This window comes from Lolium rigidum, chromosome 1 (genome assembly GCF_022539505.1).
Source record: "Lolium rigidum isolate FL_2022 chromosome 1, APGP_CSIRO_Lrig_0.1, whole genome shotgun sequence".
Lineage (NCBI taxonomy): Eukaryota > Viridiplantae > Streptophyta > Magnoliopsida > Poales > Poaceae > Lolium > Lolium rigidum.
Window position 1 is genome coordinate 73920072 of NC_061508.1, and position 12082 is coordinate 73932153.

A 12082-nucleotide genomic window follows, 5' to 3' on the forward strand; every position below is an offset into this window, starting at 1 on the left:
TTTATCACCGGCGCGTTCGCACCGGCGGGCTCGTGGTGCGCCGGCAATGGGCATTTTTGGTTCGCCGGCGGTAGCCCTTTTCCTTGTAGTGCTCGGCTCGAGGCTCAATCCACTCACCACGAGCGCGGCGCGCGCGTCGTGTCGTGACGTGACGAGACGAGACGAGACGAGATGAGCGAGGAGGAGGAGGAGCGCGCGCGTGTAGCACTCCTATTCTCACTCACTTACTAGTGGTGGAACAACCCACCTTATAAGGTGGTCTAACTTCCTCCCAACTTTCCATGTGGGACTAAACTTCCCACCTCTTGCCACTCCCTAGTGAGCTGCTACCAACTTGGGCTCAAACTCACAAGGCTTCCACTATGTGGGCTTTTAGATTTATAGGAAAATCTGAAATCTAGTATGGGCCACTAAGTGTAGGCCCAATATTTCAACAGGGGCATGATCTGGACGCCGGACATGCGCGTTCGAGCACTCTGCGCTTGGGACTCGGCGGAGACGCCTGGAGTTCGCCGGCGGTGGGTGGCAGAGATGCCCTTGGACTTGATTGCCTTTTCTATCTTTTAGTTAGGGTGGTTTTTGTAATTTGGAAGGCCCCTTCTTCAAATACTAGGTTTTGTAGGGCAAGAGATGTCAAGGGGTCCTCCTGTAAAATGTACCTGCCACGTGATTCTATATAAAAGCTCCACCAGGGTCAACTGACCCCACTTGTGTGCAAAAAAAAAACTTGTAAATCCAAATAATTCGTGTATTTGTTTCTGAAGTCACAAACGTTTGCACAATTTCAGTTTTGAAGGTATTTGAGTGGGAACATAAGCCTCTCCACTTAGCCTTTCTATGGACCTGTCTACTGCCGGTATGATTCGGTGCATCGCATGTCAAATGAAGTGACGCATATCAATTCCAAGAAACAACAAGAAGTGACGGCTACGATCGACACAAAGTTGGTGATGTACAACTAGAGACAACCGAATTAAAATAGGCGTGAGTAATCGTTTCAAAAAAAAAGGAAGACGATCAAGCAAGTGTAACACTACTAGCTCGAGGTTTCCCCCCTCATAAGATAACTTCGGCCTACATATGCAAAATGAAATTCATCGTATATATTGGGGATTTGAACTTTTCAACTTATAACACATTTGAATCGACAAGTCATGAGTACTGGGCGTGCAAATAACGAGTATCGCATCTACTTTTGCCAAAAATGCAATAAGTGTCACATGAGTGTACAAAATAGGGCACCTACTTCCTCGGATCCCCTTTAATTGATTCAGATTTACACACGAGTCGATTAAAAGGGATCGGAGGAAATATCATTTAGCGCACACACACATTAAATTCACAATGAGGAATGGGGATGCAAAACTGCACAATACAAACTAAATATAGCGATACGCTGTTAATGGACACGACCTTTATGCTAGGCTTATCGACAAACCAAAGGCTTATTTTCCTTGGCGGCGAAGGTTTCTTTCTGGTGTCCTTTTCCGCATGTGCTTACCGACTCTTGACCTTAATTTTGGACCACTGGCTAAAAAGAGGATACCCGTTGGAGACATCGATGCCGTCGTAGTCTCGGATGCCACTATGTTCACATGAGAGCATCTCCAACAGGCGCGCTATATCGCGGCGCGCTATACCTCCGATTCGGCGCGCTGCAAACCGATAGCGCGCGCGGTGCCGATTTTTCCTCCGCCAGGCGCGGTAAAATGCAGCGCGTGCGCGGGCTGGAAAAATGGTGCTCCGCCAGGCGCGGTAAAATACAGCGCGCGCGGGCGCGGAAAACAGATTTCTACACTATTTTGCATTCACAAAGATCAAATAAACACACATAAATCATGAAACAAATCACACAAAGTGCAACAACATCACGTAGTTCAACAACGACACAACAAAATGACGTAGTTCAACAATGACACACCACATATGGTTCAAATGGACAAAGTGGAACACAATGCATATCACAAATGCATATCACACTTCCGCACTTTCCAAGTCAACACCTTCTTCTTCCTCTTCGTCATCTTGAGTTGAAGGAGGAATAGTAGCATTCATGGAAGACACGAAGCCTCCCGGTGGTGCTCCCATACTCCCATACACACCACTCACCGAGCCTCCCATGGTCCCTCCAAACACTCCTCCATAGCTTGGTCCTCCCATGCCGGCCATGCCTCCATAGCCTCCCATGCCGGCCATGCCTCCCATGCCGGCCATGCCTCCCATGGTGGGCATGGGCATGCTTCCCATGCCCGCCATGCCTCCCATGCCTCCTCCAAACGTCGGCATGCCTCCTCCAAACATGCCTCCTCCAAACATGCCGGTCGTGGAAGTGTTCATGTTGGCTACCAACAATCTCTTTTTGGCCAACACTTCATCGCGAAGAAGGTTGATGTACTCCTTTTGCCTCTCATCCATATGGGAAGTATCCATCAAGAAAAGCTTCCTCTCCTCCTCCGCTAGGCGTCCTTGCTCCTCGGTGGCTTGCCTCTTCTCCTCCAAAGCCAACTTCCTCTCCTCGTTGGCGGCAATCCTCTCCTCCAAAGCGGCTCTCCTAGCTTCAATAGCATCCATAGCCTCTTTCTCCAAGTTTCGTTGCATCTTTCTATCTTCATTTGCTTGCAACCTTGCGTTTGCAATCCTTTCCATAGCCATGGCAATGTCATCATCTCCGGCCTTCTTTCCCTTCATTTCCTTGGCGGTCTTCCTACCATGCACATTCCTCCGGCCATTGTTGACGGAGTGAGGAGTGGAGCTTCTCTTCATCCGCCCTTCATCACTTGAATCATCATCATCGATGATTGTTGCATCACCGGTAGCATTGGCCGCCATAGTTGCCGCGTCCATCTTGCCGCGCGTCTTCCACTTCTCTTCATTCCCTAGCACTTCATAGCAATGATGCAAGGTGAATGGCTTGCCAAGAATCTTATTGCCTTTCTTGTTCTTCTTTCCCACATCCCTAAACAATCCTTGAGCCATGGAGTTCTACACATATGCGGAAAAGAAAATAGATGAGCCATATGAAGTAGAACCGTATTCTTGTCATATGAGCCATATGGTGAACATAGTAGAATGACTTACCCTATCATTCTCATTAGTGCCACTTGGATTGAGAACATCGATGTTGGCTTGCACGCCCGCCCATTTTTGGCAATCGGTGTTGATACCGGACCAACGGGACCGAAGTGAGCGCATGGTTCGCTCGATCCCACTTGTGTTTGTGTTGAAGTAATCCGTCATCCTCATCCAATATGTTTCTCTTGTTTGGTCGGTACCGGTTGTTGGATCCATTCCAATTGTCAACCACGTCTTGCAAAGCAACTTGTCCTCCGCTATGGTGTAGTTGGCGGACCGGCCGGGAGGGCGAGGTTCAATCAAGCCTTCTCCTTCCTCATCTACATCCTCATATTCCTCCTCCCCATCGGCGGCTTCATCATGCAAGAACGAGGATCCAACATTCATTGTGTCCATGAATGCCGCATCATCCACTCTACATTGCAATGAAATTCATTACTACACGGCTAGGTATGCATCAATAAACTAGAATTCGACAAAAACTCGTGTTTTTTACCTCTCGGGCATTTCATCATCCACCATATGTGCGCCCGCGCGGTTGCCGGACGGAGGCGTCGGCTGGGTCGGCTGGGTAGGCGGAGGAGGAGGAGGCGCCTGGTTCGGCTGGGTCGGCTGGGTCGGCGGCGGAGGAGGAGGAGGAGGAGGCCGGCGGGCGACGGGCTTCTTTGCTTTCTTCGGCGGCGCGACGGCGGCGGGGCTGAGGTGTGACCGCTTGGTCGCCGGTACCTTCCCCCTCCTCGGTGCGGTGCCCTGCGCGGCCATCTGCGCCGCGGCGGCGCCTGCGTGCAGTGCCACACGCGGCGGGGCGAACAGCACACGCGCAGCGGCCGTTGGGTTGCCGACGTCGACGCCGGCGCTAGGGTTTGGCGGCGGCGCGGCGGAATTGGCGGCGGCGGAGGGTGCGACAGCGTAGGGAGGGGTCGGCGGGTTGCCGGAGGGGTCGTTCATCGTCGGGATCGCCGGCGGCGCGCGGAGACCACAGATTGGGCGACCGGAGTAGCGACGCGGAAGAGGAAGTTTCAGCGCGGGGGTTTTTTCGCGCTTGGACGAGCGATGCCGCGCGTTGTAGCCGACGCGCCAGATATGCCGCTCCCTTTTGTGTAAAACGCCGCGCGCCCTAATTTTTTTACAGCGCCGTGCCGTATACCGCGCTTGCTGGAGGGCCGCATTTCCTCCCGCGCGCGCTATATCGGACGTTTTTATGCCGCGCGGCCTATATAGCGCGCCTGTTGGAGATGCTCTGACGACCCATCGCTAAATTTTACTGTAGATAGCACTCTCTGCAAGGTCATGCATTGCAATTATACCCATGTTATTATTGATTTGCATGGTTGTCGCGAGATACATAGAAGAATTTTAAAAATTCCTTGGATGACCGTTCTTGCAATTAAAATGAAGTGGAGGGTGAGCAGAGGAAGAAGATAGGCTCCTTTACTTGGGCCAATCCCAGCTCACGCCCCCCTCGCGGCACCTAACTTAACCATGGTTAGTTGAGCACCTTAAATCTAACCCACACCATAACCCATCTCCCCTCTCGCTCCACCCACCCCTCACACTCGCACAAGCTCTCGCGCACGCACTCTGCACGAACGCGCACGCACGGAGGCACCGGGAGAGCGAGCGCGGCGAGCACTCGGAGTCAGGAAGGAGGCGGCGGAGGCAGCGGGGCGTCGTGCCGGGGAGCGGGAGGCAGGCCCTGGTGACGCGCCGGACGCCGGAGGGAAGACAGGGGCGGCTGCGGCGCACCGGCCAGATCTGCGGCCCCGCCGGCGGCGGGCCGCCATTTCCGAGGCTCCGCATTGGTTCAGGTACGCGCCGGCGCTCGTTCCACCGTTTCCCCTGGGAAATCTCATCGCCTCTGCTTCCATATTTCGCCGTTATCCCAGCATCTGTTTTCTCTTCTGGAAAAAAAATGGCATTTTTACTGGAAAAAAAACCCTGCACTTCCTTGCCAAGGAACTCATAGTATTAGTTCCTCCGGGATTTTAGCTGCCTCGGACACGCATTATCCGGCAGCCTGGCGAGTTAATGCCTCCCCTTGCGGCCAGCGTAGCTCGTGGCACTGAGCGTTCCAATCCTCCGTCGATTTCTGGATTGCTTCTGAAGCAACTGATCTGTGTCTGGCCCAAGTTTCTGCCTTGCGCAGCTTCCTTAGTCTAGATTCAGCTTGAAAGCTACCGGATTTCTGTGATAAAAACAAGGCTTTTGACAGCTGCATCTGAATTTTTACTGACTGTAGTGAGGTGAAATGAAATGTCAGTTCGCTCCCGTGCCAGGAAAAAACAGATTGGGGGCTTGTCGAATCTAGAGGTAATGAAGCTGCTGCTGCGCCCAGCTACCACACTCAACCGTGGACTTTGAGTTTTCCTGGTTCGTTTGCCACATGGAAAGTTCACTAGACACTTGCCTGGATCTCATCATCGGTTGCCGGAGATTCAGGGTAGGAAACGCACGGATGGTAGCATTGATGGAGGAGTGAATGGGGGGACATCAAGAATCTCCGGATGAAACTGTAATTAAAATGCAGCTAGATTCAACGAACATACCATATCTTCAGTATGAGGCTTTAAAAACGTGGTAGCCAGAGAAGGAAAGTGGTAGCCCACTCCTTATGTATACCAACTTCATATTTTATATAGAACATGAATCAAGCGCGAGTAGTCTGCAAGTCGTGCGGGAGAGTCCCTGTTTTCTGGTTTTTATACTTGATAGTGGTTAGGAAGTCATATGCGGAATCATTAGTTTCATATGGAGTACTTATTAGCGGTTGTTTCCGACTCAAAAAATTGATAATAACCTCCTCCACTTGCTCTTTCTGTTTTCGCAGGATCTAGCTGTCTAAAGGCTGGGCTCCTCGGTTTTGCAGTAGCATCCCATTGCAGTGGAGATCACTGCTGCCTTAACCTTCCTTAGGCGTCTTTGCTGCTCTATATCTAATGTGGAAGATGTCACTCGTTGCCTGATGATTGCTGCTGTCTCGCACTCGACCACTGCGGCATCTGCAGAGTTTGACAGGCACAAGGGAGTGGACTGGAGTAAGAAGGGTGCCATCGTTGCAGCTGCCTCTAGTGTGTTGGCCTCAATTCCTTTGCTGTCAGCCATGTCTCGCAACTTGGAGGGCCCAGTCCAGACCCAGATGGCAGTTTCAGCCTTGAGCAGCTCTCTGATTGGTGACCCTAGCAAAACTAGAAGCGATGTGAGGGCTGTTGGATGGAAGCGTGTTTTTGTTCAGACCGACACTGGCTTTGTACTGGCTGTTCAGCTAGATCGTGGTGACAGTGCACACACCGTCAAAAGGAAGCTGCAGCTGGCTCTGAATGTTCCCACTGAGGAGAGCTCTCTGACATTTGGTGATCATGTTCTGAAGAACGATCTCAGCAGCGTCCGGAATGATTCCCCGCTGCTTCTGACCAAGACCTTCATGCATCGGAGCTCCTCCACCCCATGCCTGTCTCCTACAAGCAAGGATCTCCAGCAGCAAAAGGATAGGGGTGGTCCAGTTGAAGTTCTAGTGTGTCCAAGAAGCTGCTCTCAGGCAAAGCAGCTTGTTAAGGATGTTGCTAGGGCCATAAGAAATGGTGTGGATCCAACACCTGTCAATAGTGGGCTTGGTGGTGCCTACTATTTCAGGAACAGCAAAGGTGAGAATGCTGCCATTGTGAAGCCAAATGACGAGGAGCCATTTGCACCCAACAATCCAAAAGGTTTCACAGGGAGAGCCCTTGGGCAGCCAGGCCTCAAAAGGTCTGTTCGAGTTGGTGAGACTGGTTTTAGAGAGGTTGCAGCATACCTTCTGGACTATGGTAACTTTGCTAATGTCCCTCCGACAGTTCTTGTTAAGATTTCACATCCTGTATTCAATGTGAATGAAAGTGTCGGCTCTACCAACAAGAAGGCATCTGTGGGTTTTGCACGCGCTGTTAGCAAGATTGCCTCACTTCAGCAGTTTGCTCCTCATGATTTTGATGCTAGTGACCTTGGCACTTCAAGCTTCCCTGTATCTGCTGTTCACAGGATTGGTATTCTTGACATCCGAATCTTCAACACTGATAGACATGGTGGAAACATTCTGGTAAGGAAGGTGACTGAAGCAGGAAAATTTGGGAATGAGACTGAGCTGATTCCTATTGACCATGGTCTCTGCCTCCCGGAGTGTTTAGAAGATCCTTATTTTGAATGGATTCACTGGCCGCAGGCATCAATCCCCTTCTCTGAGGATGAGCTTGAGTACATAGCAAATCTTGATCCAGTGAAAGATGCTGACATGCTTCGCATGGAGCTTCCTATGATCCGAGAAGCCTGCCTCCGAGTGCTAATCCTCTCGACCATATTTCTTAAAGAAGGCGCGTCATTTGGTCTTTGCCTTGCAGAGATTGGTGAGATGATGAGCAGAGAATTTACCGGGATGGAAGATCAGCCAAGTGAGCTTGAAGTTGTCTGTATGGAGGCAAGGAGGCTAGCAACAGAAAGAGAGGAGTTTTCCACGGAACATGATTCTGGTGATGAAGATGTAACTCAGTTTGAACTGGATTGTGAAGATGATCATGACATACCAAAAACACCACCAGCCTACCATTTTGAATTTAAGGGTGGGAGCTCCAGAAACCCGCTGTCAAAATTGAATGAGGCCATTGAAGAGGAGGAAGATGACATTGAGGAGGAAGAAAGCAATGCAGAAAAGTTAGCATGCCCCAAGCCTGTGAACAAGTGGCTTCCTAACATTTCCAAGCTATCGACCTCATTGAGTGGTGTCAGTCTCATGGACAAAAGCCAGCGTCAACTGCCTGCTATTCTTAAGGGAGTAGATTCTGTGAAAACTTCCGAGAGCAACAACAACCGTAGTGGCTCTCAAGTTGGTAACTGGAGGAGTGCGAATGAACAGCTCCCGACGAGTGCAAGCTTTGTGAAGCTGGCTGACATGGGTGTCGAGACATGGGGCATGTTCCTCGAGAAGTTCCAGGAGCTGCTCCCCGGCGCATTCCGCTCGCACAAGAGCGGCGCCACAGGGCAGAGGGCGAGGCAGAGGCTGGGCACTTCTTGCCAGTTTTGAGTTAGTTCAGGAGTAGGGAAATCGTTTGGCTGCTGCTGTTTGCTTGCCGTGGCTTTCTTGTTAGGTGTCAAAGGTATGCGGTCGTCCAATAAAAGCCATCCTTTACAGTCTTACAATAGGGTTCGAATGATTCAGCGCCATCGTCAGAGGTCCATGTTTAGAAGATGGCCTTTTCTGTATATATTTTCCCCTTTCATTTCTTTTCTAGCTAGTTGCCTGGAGGAGGTTGGGATGTGTTGTCTGTCTAGTCCTTGGCCACCCAGTTCCTCCACTCATGATATGCATTCGAAATTTTCATTCAAATAAAGTAAACATTCAAGAAAAGGTTAATGGTGTAGTAGGTACACATTGTTCAGACTTCAGAGTATTGTTATATCTCTCAAGCTTGAAAGATTTTCACTGTGAATTCACTTGTCATGCTTATTTATACTGGGCCTGTGGTCACAGATATTTCAGTGTCGTGTACATTACTCTTTATCGATGCAGTTAAACTCTGCTGTCTGTGCTCAGGTGGCTGGGAAGTTCGCTATCTAGTTCATGTGGCAAAGCTGGATTAAACTCTTTCGACGGACATGATCATGCCAAACTATACCGATACACAATTTCTTATAATTGTCAATTGCAAATATCTCCTCTATTTCCGTTGTTCATGCTGCTGGGACGTTTAATACCTAGTTCACGTGGCAACAAAAAAAATGGTCATGGATTTTCAATTTCTTACAGCCGCAGTGTTCATGTTACCAATTTACCACAATCTACCTATGTTGGATCCATGATCCTACCACCAAACTCTACCAGTACTTGATTATTTACACTAATTCCAACCCAAGTTAGACACCCCTAAAGGCCAAAATCAACTGATGCTTTCATCAGTTAACAATGAGGAAGTTCAGGCTCCTACTGGCGTGATATCTCTCATGCCGGCAAGATCGCTGAGCTCCACATGCTGGTGCTCTATCCTCCTCAGCACTGTCCGAGTCTCACTCCTCTGCAAAGTCATCTGGCGCTGCCTTAGCCTTGATATCGCCTGGCTAACCTCTGATATCCAGGGCCGCTTCTTCGGGCTCCTGTTGATGCACCGGTAGGCGACGTCTGCGAGGACCCTTACCTCCTCCGCAATGCTGCCATCAAGGAGGTTCTTGTCGAGTATCTCGTCCCAGTCAACCTTTCCTTCCCCTCCAATCGCTGCCTGAAGGTAGAAGTGCACAATGTTGGTACTCACAGTTGATTTACAAGGTAAACTTGCCACAAAATAAAGGAACTCAAGTTGAAATCATCTATAACGTAGTAAATGCTTAAGATTATTGGCCTTCTCTTTGTACATTAGAGATTCTGTTGTTGCATAAAGTAACCAAACAAAACAAATCTATAAGAAGTAATCAATCTGCTGAATATATCTGGTAGCCGTTAAATATTGTTTCTTGTTGGATGAACTGGACTATAATCTAATGTAAGAATGCTGAAATCACTTACTAGGTCAATGTATTCCATAAGGCCTTGTTGTGGATTTATGGCTGTTATGAGTTCAAAAAGTATTATGCCGAAACTGTACACGTCGCTCTTCTTTGTGAACTTGTTGGTGGTGATGTAGTCAGGATCCATGTATCCATAGGTGCCCTTGAGGCCTGACTTGCTTCCATCAAATACTTCCTCTTTTGATAGACCAAAGTCTGCAACCTGTAGGCAGTACCAAGTAAAACAAACAGTGTACATCAGCATAGTTATCTTTTTCGTCACGGAACTGAGTATCTTTATTTCAGTTGCATGCATTCTTCGTCACAAGTTTAGGTCACTGATCTAAAACAGTATTGGTTTAGCTAAACAACTCGCGTCCAGCGGGTTAGTTGATTAATGAACTGCGCCTCAGAATCTCAGATGAGACAATTGGTTTAGCTAAACAATCAGCATGTAGCAGGTTCAGCTGATCACTGAAATGTAATCATGGCGCAGTACTTGTTTGGCCAAGGTGGCGGCATGTAATACCTAAAATGACACATAAAGAACAAGCACATTTGCAATGATCAGTATCATAAATCGTCTAACCTTGGCCCTCATTGAATGGTCCAGGAGTATATTAGCGGACTTTAGGTCTCGGTGAATGACGGGCGGGACAGCCTGCACAAATAGTCATAGCTCTAATCAATTGCCAAGATCAAGGTCACACTAGCAATGGAAGTACACGTTTACTAGCCATCATCAACTGTACCCCTTCATGTAGGTACTCAATCCCATGAGAGACATCGTGAGCTATCTGTAGCCTTTCTTGCCAGGTCAAACTCCGTTTATTATCACCTAATAACAGGACATGGTACAAAATAATCAAGGAGATGCTTGTTGATTCGTGGCAGCATTCAGTTTATTCGAAGTGGAGAAACCGATCTTTATTAAGCTATGGAAGAAACGGGGTTTGGGTACAGATGGCAACATTTAGTTCAATTCCACTTTGCAGTGCACACCATGCTATATCCTCGATGCGAAATTTAACTATGCAAATGTTTTCGTTCCTTTTCATCTTTCGTCATCAAAAAGAAAAGATTTTTGTCTTCCATTCTTACCATAGAGAAGGCTCGCCAGATTCCCGTTGCTCATGAACTCGTAAATCAGAATGTGCTGGCGTTTCTCCACGCAATACCCAACCAAATTAACAAGATTCCTGTGATGCAGCCTGCTAAGCAAAATTACCTGCAAACGAGGAAGGAATGGTCATGATTATATAGCTTGCTCAGTTTATCAAGGTCAAATGCTTCACTACCAGCTACTCTACACAGATTAATTGAAGGTATTGCAAGTTGCACTCGCTTCACACACACACCCACAACGTGTGTCACCACTCAAGAACATAACCACTTGCTGACTAACAAAGAAAGAGAGCCAATGATTTTGCCAAACCAAATCGGGACATGCCAATTGGAAGCCAATTTGTCGTTGCCTTGCCCCGATTAGAATACTTGATCAAATGCAGGCAGGGATTATCCAAAAAAGGATAATGGTGTGTCACCTCTGTCTGGAACTCTCTTTCCCCTTGGGAAGAATCGCTGGCGAGGGCCTTCACAGCTACTACTTCTCCGGTGGCCATCACGGCCTTGTACACCGGACCGAACGACCCTTGCCCGAGGATCATGGTGAAGTTGTTGGTCGCCTTCTGCAGATCCCTGGAGAACATTCAGAAAATGCAGTTAACAATCCGATGAATGATCATTCATTTGTGTCTTATACTATACCAGTTGATGGTTACTCAAATCACGGCAACAATGGGGTAGTAAGGAGTTGCCGCACATACTTGTAGTGGTATTTGGGGATCCCGGAGACGGAGAGGGGCGGGTGGTGGTCGCCGCCGCGCCATCCCCAGAACGCGACGCGCTTCCCCGGCGGCAGCGGGTTGTGGGCCCAGTCGCCGCCGCTCTCGGACACCGAGACGGACACGCTGGAGTCGACGGAGCCGTTGCCGTTGCCGGCCCGCAGCGTGGCCGTGGAGGACTCGAGCGACCGCGTCCGGCCGGCGGCGACGCTGGCCCGCTTCCGCCGCAGCCAGATGGCCAGGAACACGAGCGCCGCCGCGAGCGCCGCGGCGGCCACGGCGGCGGCGGCCACGACGGCCGCGAGCTTCGTCCTATCGACCATTCTCCGGCGCCTTCTGGTGGAACCTCCCCGGCGAGGCAAAGACCATGCCGCGGCGCGGCGGCGCTCTAGGCCTCCCCTGCTGCCACTCCTGCCATGGCGTAGCAGAACAAGGCGTCAGCAAAGAAACAAAGGAGGCGATCCCGAGCGAGAATTCCGCGGCCGGGGGAGCAATCTCGCCGGTGATCGAGCCGGCTGAAATGGTTTTAAAGAATCGATCTGTAAAGCGTGGCAGGAGGCGTGCATCGTACGTACGTACCTCGGCAGCGCGCGCGGGAATTCCGGTCTGGGTTGGGACGCCGACGGCGGGCCTGTCGGCGCCGGAGCACGGGGGGCAGAGCG

The 12082-nt window shown here is 49.9% G+C and overlaps 2 protein-coding genes across 2 annotated transcripts; one reads left to right on the top strand and one right to left on the bottom strand.

The window, feature by feature from the left end:
- Positions 1–4783: 4783 nt before the first annotated feature.
- Positions 4784–8446, top strand: LOC124649566 (phosphatidylinositol 4-kinase gamma 7-like). Its single transcript, XM_047189467.1, has 2 exons — positions 4784–4880; positions 5900–8446. The coding sequence occupies exon 2, from the start codon at positions 6035–6037 to the stop codon at positions 8120–8122; it is 2088 nt and encodes a 695-aa protein (XP_047045423.1). The 5' UTR covers positions 4784–4880; positions 5900–6034; the 3' UTR covers positions 8123–8446.
- A 351-nt stretch (positions 8447–8797) lies between these two features.
- LOC124650567 (calcium/calmodulin-regulated receptor-like kinase 2) lies at positions 8798–11758 on the bottom strand. The gene is made up of 7 exons (XM_047190190.1): positions 11403–11758; positions 11121–11274; positions 10678–10804; positions 10329–10414; positions 10166–10237; positions 9596–9799; positions 8798–9311 (listed from the first exon to the last, which is right to left on the bottom strand). The coding sequence occupies exons 1-7, from the start codon at positions 11741–11743 to the stop codon at positions 9012–9014; spliced, it is 1284 nt and encodes a 427-aa protein (XP_047046146.1). The 5' UTR covers positions 11744–11758; the 3' UTR covers positions 8798–9011.
- Positions 11759–12082: the final 324 nt, after the last annotated feature.